This window comes from Schistocerca cancellata, chromosome 3 (genome assembly GCF_023864275.1).
Source record: "Schistocerca cancellata isolate TAMUIC-IGC-003103 chromosome 3, iqSchCanc2.1, whole genome shotgun sequence".
Lineage (NCBI taxonomy): Eukaryota > Metazoa > Arthropoda > Insecta > Orthoptera > Acrididae > Schistocerca > Schistocerca cancellata.
This window is the reverse complement of record NC_064628.1, coordinates 779,368,651-779,384,602: the sequence shown is the minus strand read 5'-3', so window position 1 is coordinate 779,384,602 and position 15,952 is coordinate 779,368,651. Positions and strand designations below refer to the sequence as shown.

The 15,952-nt window shown below is 43.5% G+C and overlaps 1 protein-coding gene across 4 annotated transcripts in view; it reads left to right on the top strand.

Annotated features, from left to right (window-relative positions):
* Positions 1-15,952, top strand: part of LOC126175828 (dynactin subunit 1) — a 150,256-nt gene that overhangs the window by 71,664 nt on the left and 62,640 nt on the right. For all 4 annotated transcript variants that reach the window (XM_049922828.1, XM_049922829.1, XM_049922826.1 and 1 more), the window contains 2 exons: positions 193-374; positions 5,883-6,042. In XM_049922828.1, coding sequence (XP_049778785.1) covers positions 193-374; positions 5,883-6,042 — 342 coding nt within the window. The remainder of the gene's footprint in view (positions 1-192; positions 375-5,882; positions 6,043-15,952) is intronic.

Below are 15,952 nucleotides of genomic sequence, written 5' to 3'. Positions count from 1 at the left end.
GATTACAGAAGTATCAGTGTTTAATTAAATGGTTGTTTTAGTACTCCTAGTACTTAAATGAGCCCTAATTATGTGGTATTGTGTTTTTCATTAGTATGCTTGTTTTGGAAAACGTAAGTTTTCCTTTCTGTACCATCTGAGAGAAAATATCAAAGGCTTTTCATGTTTGATACAAGCATTACTTGCTTACAGGCTGAAACTCTACAGTTGGAACTGGAACAGGCAAAAGAAAAGATAGAAGAAATGACACTGGATCTGGAAATCCTAAAGGCTGAGATGTCAGAGAGATCTGGTGGTGAAGAGGGTGGCAAGTCCTCTTATGAAGTGAAACAGCTGGAACAGCAGAATCTGAGGCTTAGGGAAACACTTGTCAGGTGAATATTTCATACAGTAAATTGTGGTAAAGGATAGATTCCTACTCACAAACTTCAAGAGGCAACCTTGCTTGGAAACATCTATTTCTTGTTATTGATGCTATAAGTACTTCAGTAGTTCTTGGGTATATATCTCTAGCTGCTCACTGTCACATGGTGCATATGATGACAGGCAGTACAACAAATAGAACTGCTACTTTATGTTCATTGAAAGTCTGTCAATGATTTTACCTCACCTCTGATGTGAAATCACCCAGTGTTATGGTAGCATCATCGTCCCCTCATCCTGCTCTAGCCTCAAGAGGCGAAGCCACCACCTACACAACCGGCATGCTGGAAAGAACAGGAGTACTCCCATAAAGACTTCCTATGTCCCAACACCTGAGTCTTCCTCTGCTAACCGAAAAAGGCTCAAAGAAGTCCAACAAAGGCGAACAGTCTTCTCCTTCACCAACTCGAAGATCCTCGCTGACATTGTCGACGCGTGATACTTTTGCCCAGCTGGTCTGAATGTTGCCGGTGTGCACCACCAACTGTTTTTCTGCATTGTACTCCACAGACAGACATCACAAGAAAGCCGACGCTCCTGTGGATCTCGTGGAGCACGATCCTCCTGCCCCCGTGCCATGTAGCAGCAAGTCTCCGCAGGCTGGCACTCGGTAGTTGCCAGGTGGCACCCCTTCATTTTTTCCTCAGCATGACTTTCCTCCAATGGAACATTCGTGGCCTTTGATCCCACAAAGAGGATTTACAGCAGCTTTTAGAATCACAGCGTCCCCTTGTACTCTTCCTTCAGGAAACAAAATTGCGTCCTCACGACCGCTTTCCGTTGAGCTCGGCATTCCATCTCTCGGTGGAGTCGTGCTGCCCATACAGGATGACGTTCAAAGTTAACCCATATCCCTGACTACCTAACTTCAAGCTATTGCAGTTTGCCCCTTTCCTCCCTCACCTGACTCTTTCCTTTGTACCATTTATATCCCTCCGTCATTCGATGTCACCAGGGCAGACTTGCTCCATCTTATTGGGCAGCTGCCTCACTCATTTCTGCTGCTTGCTGACTTTAATGCGCACAATCCCCTTTGGGGTTCTGCCAGAACCTGTCAGAGAGGTGCCTTCTTGGCTGATCTTCTTAACTGACATAACCTCTTCTGCCCTAACACAGGAGCAGCTACATTCCTTTCAGACTCTTCACACACCTATTCCCGTTTTTACTTATCCTTCTGCACTGCCCAGCTTGCCCATCGTGTGGAGTGGTCTGTTCTTTCTGACACATACTCAAGCGACCATTCCCTATGTGCTATCCGTTTGCTGCCTCCCACCCCACCTGTGCGCCCACCCGAATGGCAGCTTACTAAGGCTTTACTCCTCCCTGCTGACCTTTAACAAACAAGATTTCCCCAGTTGTGATGACCAGGTGGAATATCTTAAAATCGTCGTCTTTACCGCTACAGAACGTTCCATTCCTCACACTTCCCCTTTACCATGCCATGTCCCAGTCCCTTGGTGGACTGAGGCATGCCGCGATGCAATTAGTGCGCGGAGACATGCTCTCTACATTTTTTACCATCATCTTACAAGGGCAAACTGCATTCATTATAAACAAATGCATGCACAATGTCATCGAGTTTGGTGGGATAGCAAAAATGCTAGCTGGATTTCATTCACTAGTTCTTTTAACAGTTCCATCCCTTCCTCTGTCATGTGGGCCAACCTCCACTAGTTCTCTAGGACCAAGATCCCTTTACCAGTTTCCGGTCTAACAGTAGCAGAAACGTCATTGTGGACCCTATTGCTATCTCCAACACCTTGGGCCACCATTTTGTGGAAATTTCGATCTCTTCTCACTATAACCCTGGCTTCCTCCATAGGAAACAAGTGGAGGATGCTCGGGCAATACTCTTCTCTTCTCAGAATGAAGAGTGCTACAACACCGCCTTTACTATGAAGGAGCTAGATTATGCTCTTAGTTCATCCCGATCTTCCGCCCCAGGGCCAGGTGCTGTCCACATTCAGATGTTGCAGCACCTTTCTCTTGAAGGCAAGCACTTTCTGCTTAACATGTACAGCCACATATGGGCAGTGGGCACGTTTCCTGGATGATGGTGTGAAGCCACTATCATACCAATACCAAAGCCCGGTAAGGATAAACACCTTCCTTCTAGCTACCGCCCCAACTCACTCACCAGCTGTGTTTGCAAGGTGATGGAACATATGATTCATATCCATCTGATATGGTGGCTCAAGTCTAACAATTTACTGACCACTGCACAGTGTGGATTTAGAGCGTGCCGTTCTGCAGTTGACCGTCTCGTCGCTTTGTCCACCCATGTCATGAATGGTTTTCTGCGGAAATCCCAGACTATGGCCATGTTTCTCGATTTGGAGAAGGCCTACTACACCTGCTGGAGAACTGGTATTCTCTGTACACTCTACACATGGGGCTTCTATGGCCGCCTGCCCTGTTTCCTTGAGAGATTTTTAAAAGACAGAATTTTTAAGATGTGTGTGGGTTCTGCCTTGTCTGACACCTTTATCCAGGAAAACAGTGTGCCTCAGGGTTCCATCCTAAGTGTTGTCCTCTTTATTGCCATTAACCCTATAATGGCCTGTCTCCCACTGGGCATCTCCGGCTCCCTTTTTGTTGACGATTTTGCCATCTATTGCAATTCTCCACAGACCTCACTCACTTAATGGTGTCTTCAGCAATGTCTCAATTGTCTTTACTCATGGAGTATCGACAATGGCTTTCATTTTTCCACTGACAAAACAGTTTGTATGAATTTGTGGTGGCGCAGTTGGTTTCTCCTGCCATCTTTATACATCTTGGGCCTGTTGCTCTTCCATTCATTGAAACTATGCAATTCCTCGATGTCCTACATGTGCTCAATGGTACTTCATGGGATGCAAATCGAACCACCCTCCTCTATTTGTACTAGTCTTTTGTCTGTTTGGAAGTAGACTATGGGTGCTTTGTTTATGCATCTGCACGTCCATCCCTCTTATACTGTCTCAATACTACCCACCATCGTGGCATCCATTTGGCCACTTGCGCATTTTACACTAGCCTGGTTGAGAGTCTATATGCTGAAGCTGCTGACTATCACTGTCCTACTGCCGTGACTTTCTCCTCAGCAGGTATGCATGCCACTTGTCTGCCATGTGTGGCCACCCATCCTATGCTTCCGTCTTTGATCACCAGTGTGGGGCGCGTCCCTCTTCTGTTACCTCCCGGAATCTGCTTTTGGCACTTGCTCTGCATGCTTAACTTCATACTACGTGCAGCTTTCCTGGTGGGTGTGAACCCTTCACCACCATGGCTTCATGCGGCGGCCTGTGTTCACCTTGTCCTTCATTCGCTTCCTAAGTACACTACTCCAGCCTCGCTCTATCACCTTCAGTTTCATGACTTTCGCATGGAACATCGCGGTAGTACCAGTGTGTACAGTGATGGCTCTCTGACTGACCATTGTGTCGGGTGTGCCTTAGTCATAGCCAATGACATTTTTCGGTATCAGCTTCCGGCACACTGCTTAATATTTACAGCACAGCTCTTTGCCCTGTATCAGGACACGGAGTACATCCAGCGACACAGGCTTTTTAGTTGTGTCCTCTGCTCTGACTCTATCAGTGCCCTTCATTGTCTTTGTGCGCTGTATGCAGCCCATCCCGTAGTGCAATGGATCCAGGAAAACTGTCACTCACTGTTGATGGAGCCACTGTGATGTTTATGTTGGTTCCTGTTTGCATCGAGCTTTCTAGCTGCCATTTGTTCAGTGACGCTCCCCCACCACTTTGTGCACATTGCACCCAAGTTTTAGCTGTCCACCATTTCGTAACAGAATGCTTATTTCTTTTAACTGTTTACGTTCATGTTTGTGTTTGCCGTCCGAGTTATCATTGTAGCGAATGTCGCATGGGCTGTCAACCGTGTTTTATTTTTTTATCTGTCATAGCAATAAGGCAAAGGCCATTTAATTTTTAGTTCTCTACCTCCATTTCTCTATGGTGTATTTTATAGCCCTTTCTCCATATCCCTGTTTTTAGCTGTCTCCTCTTACATCGATTGCCATTGATGTGTAGTCGTTTTTCAACTCCTCTCTGTCTTCGTATTCTGTAGTTTTGACTCGGGTGTGTATGACTCAGTTATTTTTATGCCCTAAAACAATGATTTTAATCCATTTTGACATTTTTTGTGTTGTAGCAAGCCTAAATGATGGTTCTATGGTTTGAACTTATAGAGGAGGTCAAGAAGCTTCAGCATTTAAATATTTGATCAGTTTCAGTAAAACACTTTAATAACAAAAATTACATTCAGAAAACAAGCATGTCCACATGTGGAACTATAATACATAATACAATATTAGAACACATTCAATGACAAACTGTGCTTTACTTTGGATAATAATACTGCAGTTGTCTGAACTGTTTATAGTTCTTGTACTGGACAGTTGTCCTAAACAAAAATTTTCTTAGTCCAACATAAGAGTTAAATATCACTTGTTACACTTCCTGACTAATCACACTAGCTCACTGCTGGATCTGAATTATGATGAGGCTGCTATCAGAGTGGTTTAGTGGCACAATGCTCTGATGTAAGTAGACTTCCATGCAACAGCCGTGTACAGAGCTTCTTGAGGACACATCTTCATCAATGTCTTTCATTCATGGCTGTGCCTGGCAGTGACTGTTTTTAGCTTGTGATTCTGTCTTGAGGTATCGGCTTTACCATGGGACCTCACTCTTTAGACAACATCAGAGACATCTTTTCTTATTGTGAGACAGTGGATTCATGGTGTAATGCAACAGATCCTGTTTCGGTTTACAACTCGAGCCGCTGTGTTTTATCAATAGTGATCTAAGGTTGTGGGATAACTTACCTTTCGCAAAAAAAAACTGACAAAGATATTCTCCTCTGCATTTAGCATCAATAAAATCTAAATCTGCTCATGTTCCTCTGTATTTTCTGGAAACAGAGTTTCTTTTTAATGTTCAGTTCATTTGAATCTTTCAGATATGATCATTTTTAATTGACGTCCTGTTCTTTACCTTACATCAGTGTTGATGTAAGTTCTATGTATAGTGTCTCCTTTAGTCACACTATTTAATTCTATTTTCTCCTTTTCCATTGGCATGGGAGGCTTCCCATGCATCAATTCTCTCACTTCATTTTTTGTATGGTTCCCTTTCTGAAGTGAGTCAATTATTTCTTAGTATAAATCATGGACAATTTTAGCCTTTTTTGGTCAGTTATCAATCTTTCAAGCTTACATGGTAAGGATAATGTGTGTCATCCATAATGTGACTTTCAGCTAATATATTCAAACAGAGTTATAGTATTGCGCTTGTTTACTTAATGCAAGATTACGTGTGTGGACTATGTCACAATTGTTTCTCAAAGTGAGATTTAATTATCACATTTATTCTTACATTAAGTTGAAAATTCCATTATTGTCTTTATTCCACTTTTTTTTAATTGATTCATGCAGTTAGTTGTTTCATTCACAGGATGCGTGATCTGTCTGCCCATGAAAAACATGAATTTCAAAAGCTGCAGAAAGAATTTGAGCAAAAGAAATCAGAAGTCGCAGAATTAGCTCGTACCAAAGAAAAGTTGAGTTCCAGAATAGAAGAAATGGAAAATCAAGTTGCAGATCTTCAAGAGCAGGTAAACTTACTGTATTTTTAAGTAATCAAGATAGTTATGAAACTGGAATTTCAATTAAAATTTCTCTGTTTGGGATGATTAAAAACACTTATCACTACATATTATTAAGTCCCCCAACGTGTTTTTATGTCTGTATGTGAAGTGTAAGAGTCGAGGGACATGAAAGGGAAGCAGTGGTTGGGAAGGGAGTAAGACAGGGTTGTAGCCTCTCCCCGATGTTATTCAATCTGTATATTGAGCAAGCAGTAAAGGAAACAAAAGAAAAATTCGGAGTAGGTATTAAAATCCATGGAGAAGAAATAAAAACTTTGAGGTTCGCCGATGACTTTGTAATTCTGTCAGAGACAGCAAAGGACTTGGAAGAGCAGTTGAACAGAATGGACAGTGTCTTGAAAGGAGGATATAAGATGAACATCAACAAAAGCAAAACGAGGATAATGGAATGTAGTCGGATTAAGTCGGGTGATGTTGAGGGTATTAGATTAGGAAATGAGACACTTAAAGTAGTAAAAGAGTTTTGCTATTTGGGGAGCAAAATAACTGATGATGGTAGAATTAGAGAGGATATAAAATGTAGACTGGCAATGGCAAGGAAAGAGTTTCTGAAGAAGAGAAATTTGTTAACATCGAGTATAGATTTAAGTGTCAGGAAGTCATTTCTGAAAGTATTTGTATAGAGTGTAGCCATGTATGGAAGTGAAACATGGACGATAAATAGTTTGGACAAGAAGAGAATAGAAGCTTTCGAAATGTGGTGTTACAGAAAAATGCTGAAGATTAGATGGGTAGATCACCTAACTAATGAGGAAGTATTGAATAGGATTGGGGAGAAGAGAAGTTTGTAGCACAACTTGACCAGAAGAAGGGATCGGTTGGTAGGACATGTTCTGAGGCATCAAGGGATCACCAATTTAGTATTGGAGGGCAGTGTGGAGGGTAAAAATCGTAGAGGGAGACCAAGAGATGAATACACTAAGCAGATTCAGAAGGATGTAGGTTGCAGTAAGTACTGGGAGATGAAGAAGCTTGCACAGGATAGAGTAGCATGGAGAGCTGCATCAAACCAGTCTCAGGACTGAAGACCACAACAACAACAACATGTGAAGTATAAAAATTTCAGGAACTGCTGTAAGAATTTTGATGTGGTTTCACTAATAGATGCACTGATATGGGAGGAATGTGTGTTTATGTAAATTTATGATGTAAATTTATGCAAATTGGCTGAACTGATGATGATGATGATAAGTCGTGCCTCCTGAAAACTTGCCTGGCCTGTACTGCTTAAGTCATTTTCTGTATTGCTTTCTGAAGCTAATATTCACCTAATGCTGGTTTCTGAATTTTAATCATAACTTTATGCACTGGCCCATAAACATAATTACCACTGTGACAGTCAAATTGTCTAGCCATAAATATTTGGTGCTACCCATGTGCAGCCAGGGCAGGTCACTAGCCACTACTGTTTGAAATATAAATCTTAAAATAAAGAGCTTTTCAATCCACAAACCTTTATTACATCTGCATCTCTGTTCTATAAATCACTGAAGTGCATTGGCGGAGGGTATCTCCCATCGTGCCATAATTTAAGGCTTTCTTCCTGTTCCATTTGCATATGTAGTGCTCTGTGGACATTGTAATTGGTCCAATGTCTTTGCTGTCCCTGTGGGAACGATGTATATGAGACTGTATTATATTCCTAGATACCTCCTTTAATTTTGGTTAATTGAAATTTTGAAAGTAGGTTTTCATGAGTGTTTACTTCTTTCTTCAGCCACCTGCCAACCCTGGTTTTTCATCATTTCCAAGATGCCATCCCATGTATCAGATAAACCTGTGATCATTTTTTCCTGCCCTTCTTTGTATGCATTTAATATCCCCAATTACTCCTATTGGGTACAGGTACCATACAGTGGACCAATGCTCCGGAGTGGATCACGTGAGAGTTTGTAACTGATCTCCTTTGTATGATGGGGTACCCAAAAAAAACCAGTATAACATTGCAGTGGGCAGAGCTTGTATAGTATGCATTTCTACCACAACTTGTTGCGAGTTCAGTGCCACCTGTAATGTCGACCTGTCTTGTTCTGTTCATCTGCGGTGATTGGTTTTGTTAGTCCTGTTTTAGTCTTGTTTCGTTTTTTACAATGGCAAGTTTAAGTGAACAACATGCAGCTGTGAAATTTTCTTTTCTACATAGTAAAAATGTTCCTGAAACTGTTTTAATGTTGCAAACATCGTACCAAGATGACACTATGGCAGAACTGAAGTGTAAGAGTAGTTTGCTTGATTTAAAAATGGCGCCAAGTTGATTGACGACAAACCTAGTATCGGATGTTCATCAACTACACAAATTGATGAAAATATTGAAAAAAATTGAGAGCTTGTGCTCACAGACTGTTTTAAGAAGATTGCACAACAGTGTTCATCAAAAAAGACCTAATTTGTGACAGACAGAAGACTGGTTCTTCCACCATAACAATGCACCTGTACACACTGTTAGACAGTTTTTGGCTAAAAATGGCATGGTTCCACTGCTCCACGCACCTTACCTGCCTGACCTGGCTCAGAGTGACTTTTTCTTATTTCCATGCATGGAAAAGGGGCATGAAAAGACACAGATTTGACAACATTGGAGAAGTCAAGAAAAAAACCAGGGAGGAACTGTCAGCCATTTCTAAAGATAACTACAAAAATGTTTCGAACAGTGGAAGCACAAGTGGTACATATGTATTAGTCATAATGGAGAGCTTTTTGAAAGGTATAAGATTGTTCTGTAAATAGTTTGAAAATATATAGCTTTTAAGAAATAATTCAGTTTTTTTATACCTGCTCCTAGAGTGAATTTTCCCAGAGACACTACCAACATGAAGTGTTTCACCTCTTGTATCTACGACTGAGTCTTTGTGATCATTCCATTACACATCCCCAGAAATTGTTACAACAGGTATTTGTACAAATTGACTGATTCCAGTTATAACTATTTGATACTGTCCAGACTGAACGATGGTTAACACAACAGCTTTCACAGTGTGTGACCAGCTGACGAGACAGGTTGCTGTGCTTGCAGTGTGGGTGACAGGATGTCCCCAGTAAATATAGTACTCTTTGCTGTGTCATTTATTTCTAACATACATAACATAAACACTGAAAAAGAAAATTAAATTACTCACTTATATTGAGCAAGGAGATGCTGGAATTGCCTCCCGGAGCATTTCTGACACCTGCTTTGGAAATTGCTCATTATACTGTGCATTTCCCTCTGAGAACTGGCAGCGATTTCTTGGCAAATGTTAGTGTCAAGTTCATCTAAAGTTTGTGGATTTGATTTTACACTTTCTCCTTTAATAACACCTCAGATATAATCACAGGGGGTTAAATCAGGGGACCAAAGGAAGCCATATATTGTTAGTGATAACTCTATCTTGAAACGTCACGAATTTCCATTAATGGGAAGTTGGCTGTATGTTCCATCACAGAGTCCTGCTGAAAGATCATGAAAGCATGTTCTCTTTGTTAATCAGCCAGAAAAAGGCCTCAAAATGTTTTCCACATATTTCTCACTGTTAACTGTTTCCTGGAAACGGAATGGGGCCTCTTAATCTCTCATCGCAAATAGCACATCTTTAAGTGTTACATGTTGGCTTGGGCTGCGTGATGGTTTGTTATACTTCACCACAGGCACCAAACACTCAAATAAGTTGCCACTGAGCACTTCTTTTATATACAATGGATGTTGCTTACTGAATATTTGGCCGCTGTTAAGTATTATTAATCAAGGTCCAGTTAGTCTGTGCCCTGTACCCATGTGCCTTCTTCCTCCAACTTGGCTCAGACTTAGTCTCCTTACAGGCTGCAGATAAAACTGCTGAAAATTAAATTCTCATTCCCATTCACACCACCACTTAAATAAGAAGTGAACTGCAATTCATCTTCTTATATTACCTTCAAAATTACAACTCAATGTATGATAAATGAGGATAGCTACCAACTCGTATACTGGCTCTTTGTACTACATGCATAACTGATGTGATATTCAACTTGATAATTAACAATTACAGTAAATTTATTATCTTTGACATTTTGCGTTCTTAGAGTTCAAGGAGCTCTTTCTTCTGTATCGCCTGCTCCATGGAACTCTTGTCTCCACATCAGCAGATAGGGTCGTCTGACTGCTACCCACTTCCATGCAGTCACTGGACTGTTTGCTCAGGTATCATCCCCTACAATTTAAAACACCTTCCAATAGGGGGGTGCTCACTACTTCTCGACTACTGTCACAAACATCTTTCTTCTGATATACATAATTGAGAACATGATACCTCTCATTCGAGGAATGAGATGTATCACTACAATTTGACTCCTACATTTTGATCAGCCAGGTGTGCCTAACGTAAAATGTTAGGCTTTCCTGAACAGCAGTTACGTTTTGTGAATTAACATGTCCACTTAAGGGGAACCATGGTTAATCCAATAAGAAAGAGGGTCGGTTTTTCTGATATTTGCCCTATTCAAAGCCATTCACAAAACTGCAAATATTGTGCAGGGTCACCAGGTTAAAGTTCTTCCACTGCAGTTATTTTATAGGGCCATAACTTCTTTAACTTCATACCCATTTGAACAGAGCCATTGGAAATTCCCATTTGCCTTGAAAGATGTTGAACTGATTTTCCAGGAGACGCTTAAACATAGCGAGCCCATTGTTATCCAGAGTTTCTTCTGTGAGTGCTGTATGTGGTTGTCTATATTTCCTGTCAAGAACACTTCCCGTTTAGCAAAGTATATTTATCAATCTATGAATCATACTCCGATTAGGAATCTGAACATTAGGAAATTCCTCTTTAAATAAATTTCTCACAGTACACACTGATTCTGTAGGCACGTATGAATCATACATGGATACTCTTGTTTTTCACCATTTCACTTGACACAATTTCACTTAATACACCGTATTGCATCACCTAAGAAACACGTGATACCTGCACAAACAAAGACCTCGCTGCCAGTGCCACAGTCAGCTGGCTGTTGGGCAGGTAACAAAATCCTTACCAGATGGTTGCATTAAGGATTGGTCACCCTTTATATTACAATTTTACACTTTGTGAAGGACATAATTTTACATCTCTGAACATGTAATACAAATTGGCAGTAATTGCATTTGTGCAACAATTTTGAATTGTACATTGTTATGATTACTGCATCATGTGCAAAAAGTCTGAGGTTACTATTAATAAATATCTGCCAGATCTCTCTCACACACACACACACACACACACACACACACACACACACACACCATAAACAGCAAGAGTCCTGACACAATTCCCTGACTTGTGCCTGATGAAGTTACTTCTACATCTGCTGGTGATCCTGCATCCAAGATAATACACTGTCTCCCTACCAAGTAAATTTTGATTGTCACAAATTTCATTTGATACTCTATATGATTGTACTGTCATTAATAAGCTTTGGTGTGGCACCAAATCAAATGCTTTTATCAGAATTCAAGAAATACAGCTTCATGTGATTGTCTCCATCCATAGCTTTCAGGATTTAATGTGAGAAAAGCACACATTATGTTTCACATTGAGATCTATGTATTGTTTTATTTTTAATAGTGTTAATTCAAGCCCCAGCTTATAATGTAGATCTCCGAATCAACAACTCTCACTGATGTACTTATCTTGTTTTCATTTTTTATCCAGGTTTGCAGGTCCACAGCTTCACTTATGTGTGAGGTGATCTTTTAACTTCCTAAATGACAAACACTAACTTCGAATAATTTTTGTTTATTATTGTTCTATACATAAACAATAATAAGAGATCTGAGAACTGGTATCATGCTTCCTCAGTGTTACTACCTTCACCCTAAGCAAATGTTATGTGGTAAAATCTGCTAAAGTGTGTGCCAAGTCTCTCACCACACCTACTGCCCACACATGTCTCTCCCAAAAGGTGCCTTCCCTCAGCTGAGTCTGCTGCTTTTATTCGGGTGGCTAGTGATGACATTCCCATGGTGTCAGGCAGACCTACATCAGAATTATGACACGTATAATGATTTAAATGAGGTATAATTTAAATTTAACATTATGTTGATGGCTAATTATTTCATATAGTTCAATGCATTCAAACAACATTGGCGAGCCATCCCAAATGACTGCTTCCAGTCCCCCCTGCGGGTTCGGGGATTAGAATAGGCCCGCGGTATTCCTGTCTGTCATAAGAGGCGACTAAAAGGAGTCTCAAACATTTCGGCCTATGTGTGATGGTCCCCTCTCGGGTTTGACCTCCATATTTCCAAATTCTTACAAAGAGCGAGCCAATTGGGGAAGGATGCCTTACATGGTGCATTGTGTCCATCGTGCGTTAAGACCTTCAGCCAGCTGTCTCATCGTCGCATTGCCATCCCGCTTGTTCTCCATCTCTTGGGCGAGGATACATTCCTGGTTGCAATTTTCACCATGCACTGTGCAGTGTTGCTTTTTGCGGAGATGATGACCATGGACTTCCTTGCACCTAATATCCAGCACTGTAGCCAGTCTGTTGTGGTGGGGCCGTCTGTTGGTTATAGCCCCCTGACTGCTAATGCCTGCGCCGTTAACTCCCCACATATGCCAAGGAGTAGATGCCTATCTCCCTGGGGCAACGGGACTCCCAGCAATGGCCATCCTGCCAGGTGTCCCTTGCTGAGGCTGGGTGGCGCCCGTGGGGAGGGCCCTTGGTCGGAGTGGGTGGCATCAGGCGGATGACCCACAATGAAGTGTGGTACATCATCTCTTGCTGATGGCCAGCCACCAGCAGTCTCGAAGCATTCTCGGGCTCAATTCAACGCTCAGAAATATGATCCCAAATCGTTCCCCTCCCTGGCCACACCGTGGCAGGAGCGTAAGGCTCAGGATGGCAGTGACACTTATTCGCCCCGGTTCCTAGTTGATACAAGAGCTGATGGGGAGTCTTTCATGTCAACAAAGCCTCAGTTCTTCGTAGAGCATTTAAAGGACAGGTTTGGGGACGTGGAGGGCTTGTCCAAAATGTGCTCTGAGTCAGTATTGGTAAAAAACAGCATCCTCTGCCCAGTCACAAAGGTTACTTGCTTGTGACAAGTTGGGGGATGTTTCAGTTACCATCTCACCCCATAAGAGTTTAAATATGGTCCAGGTATTATTTTCCATAGGGACCTTCTTTTGCAGTCTGATGATGAGCTGCATGCTAATTTAGAGCATCTAGGTGTTCATTTCATCCGGCGCGTTCATCGGGGTCCGAAGGATAATCAGATTGCTACCAGTGCCTTCATCTTGGCCTTCGAGGGTGATACATTACCGGAGAAGGTCAAGGTGATGGTCTTCCGCTGTGATGTCAAGCCCTAAATCCCTCCCCCGATGCATTACTTTAAATGCTGGAAGTTTGGCCATATGTCTTCCCGCTGTACTTCCAGCCTCAACGTCAAGATTGCAGATGCCCATCACATCCCAATACTCCATGTGCCCCACCTCCCATCTGTGTCAACTTAGGAGAACATCATTCACCTTCTCGCCAGATTGCAGGATCTTACATAAAGAGCAGAAAATCGTGGAATATAAGACCCTTGACCAACTGACTTATACTGAGATACTGAGACTAAGAGGAAATATGAACGACTCCATCCTGTGCGAATGACTTCCTCATATGCTGCCGCTCTGACAACCATGATAGCCCCATCAGTTCAGCAAATTCCAGTTGGCTTACCCGAACTGTACAACTCCACATGCCCCCTTGCCCATAGGGGGCACTACACACCCTGTTGCTCCTGCACCACCTATCTCGGGAGCAACACCCCCCAAACCCCGCCCCCACCCCCCCACCTCCCACCCCCCACCCACCCATCGGGGACGTCCGTCCCCGCTTCTAAGCCAGAGAAGCATCCAACTTCTTTGGTTCCTCTCGCTCGCAAGGGCTCCCATGGGTCCCTCCCTTCCAGGTTTCCACAAGTGGGAAGGATGACGCCCGGCAGTGGCATAAGTGCCCACAAGCAGCTGGTTGTAGGGCTCTGCGATCCTCCTCCATCACGGAGACTGAATCGGTGAAGCCCTCCCAGCCAGTGAAACCCAAGGAGCAGCGAGAAAAGTCCAAGAAGAAGACCTCTAAGACGAAGGAACTTGCGGTGGCACCCACCCCGTTGCAACCTAAAAGCTCTGCATCTGAGGTCGAGATAGAGATTCTGGCGTCCGCTGAGGACCTAGATCTCGCCAGACTCTCAGACACAATGGATGTCACTCGCACAGGTACTCAGTCGGTGGCAGCAGGTGATTCAGCGGCATAATCTGCCTCCTCGGTCCCTCCACGCCTTTCTCGGCCATGGACAATGTCATCCTCCAGTGGAACTGCAGCGGTTTTTCCACCATCTTGCTGAGCTCCGACAACTTCTCAGCCTTCACCCTTTCCTCTGCATTGGTTTTCAGGAAACTTGGTTTCTGGTGATGTGAACCCCCCGCCCTCCGTGGCTATCGCGGTTATTATAGGAACCGGGCAGCTTATGAGAGGGTATCTGGTGGCGTCTGCATCTGTGTCCTTCACTCCCTTTACAGCGAGTCTGTCCCTCTACAAACACCTTTAGAGGCTGTCGGTGTTCGGGTGTGGAAACCTCAGGCTGTTACTGTCTGCAGTGTCTATCTTCCACTGGATGGTGATGTCGCGCAGCATGTCCTGGCTGCACTGATAGCCCAATTGCTGCCACCTTCTCTGTTACTGGGTGACTTCAACGCCCATAACCCTCTGTGGCATGGATCAGTGGCAACAGGCTAAGGCAGCATCGTTGAGCAAGTCTTCGCACAGCTTGACCTTTCTCTTTTAACTAATGGTGCCTTCACACATTTCAGTGTGGCGCATGGCACGTACTCAGCCATCGACCTTTCGATCTGCAGTCCTAGCCTATTACCATCTGTCCAAGGGATTGTGCATGACGATTTGTGCGGTAGTGACCAATTTCCGATCTTTCTGTCACTGCCACAGCGTCACTCTTCTGGGTGCCCTTGCAGATGGGCTATGAATAAGGCTGACTGGGACTTGTTCACCTCCATTGCCACTATTGAGCCTCTTTCCAATGATGCTGTTGGTGCGGTGGTTCACTCTGTCACCACCAGCATCGTTACTGCTGCAGAATCTGCCATTCCCTGTTTTTCTGGGTCCCCTCGGCGGAGGACTGTGCCTTGGTGGTCGCCCGAGATCTCTGAGGCGATTAAAGATCGCAGGCGGGCACTCGAGCGTCACAAGCATCCCTCATTGGAACACCTCATCACGTTTGAACGGCTCCATGTGGGAGCTCGCTGCATTTGCCAATGCAAGTAAGACTGCTGGGAAAGGTATGTCTCCACCACTGGCCTCCGTACCTCTCCATTGCAGGTTTGGGCCAAAATTAGGCAACTCTATGGCTATCAGACCCCCGTTAGCGTACCTACGCTTTCTCTGAATGGAACAATCTGTACTGACTCTGAGCAAAATGCTCCGCTAAGTGGTTTGCAATTATGTCAAAGTTCCTCTTCTGCGAATTACCCACTGGCCTTCCGCTCCCTGAAAGAACAGTTGGAATGTCTGAGCCTTTCATTTCACACGCGCCACCCTGAATCGTATAATGCTCCGTTCAGTGAGTGGGAATACCAAAGTGCCCTAGCTGCTTGCCCTGATACGGCTCCTGGGCCAGATCGCCTCCACTGTCAGATGCTCAAACACCTCTCAATGGACTGCCAGTGACGTCTCCTAGACCTGTTCAACCGTATCTGGGTTGAGGGTGAGTTCCCGTCGCAATGGCGGGAAAGTGTCATTATCCCCGTGTTGAAACCAGGCAAGAACCCTCTGGAGGTGGACAGCTACTGCCCCATTAGCCTCACCAACGTTCTTTGCAAGTTGCTCGAACGCATGGTGAGCTGGAGGTTGAGTT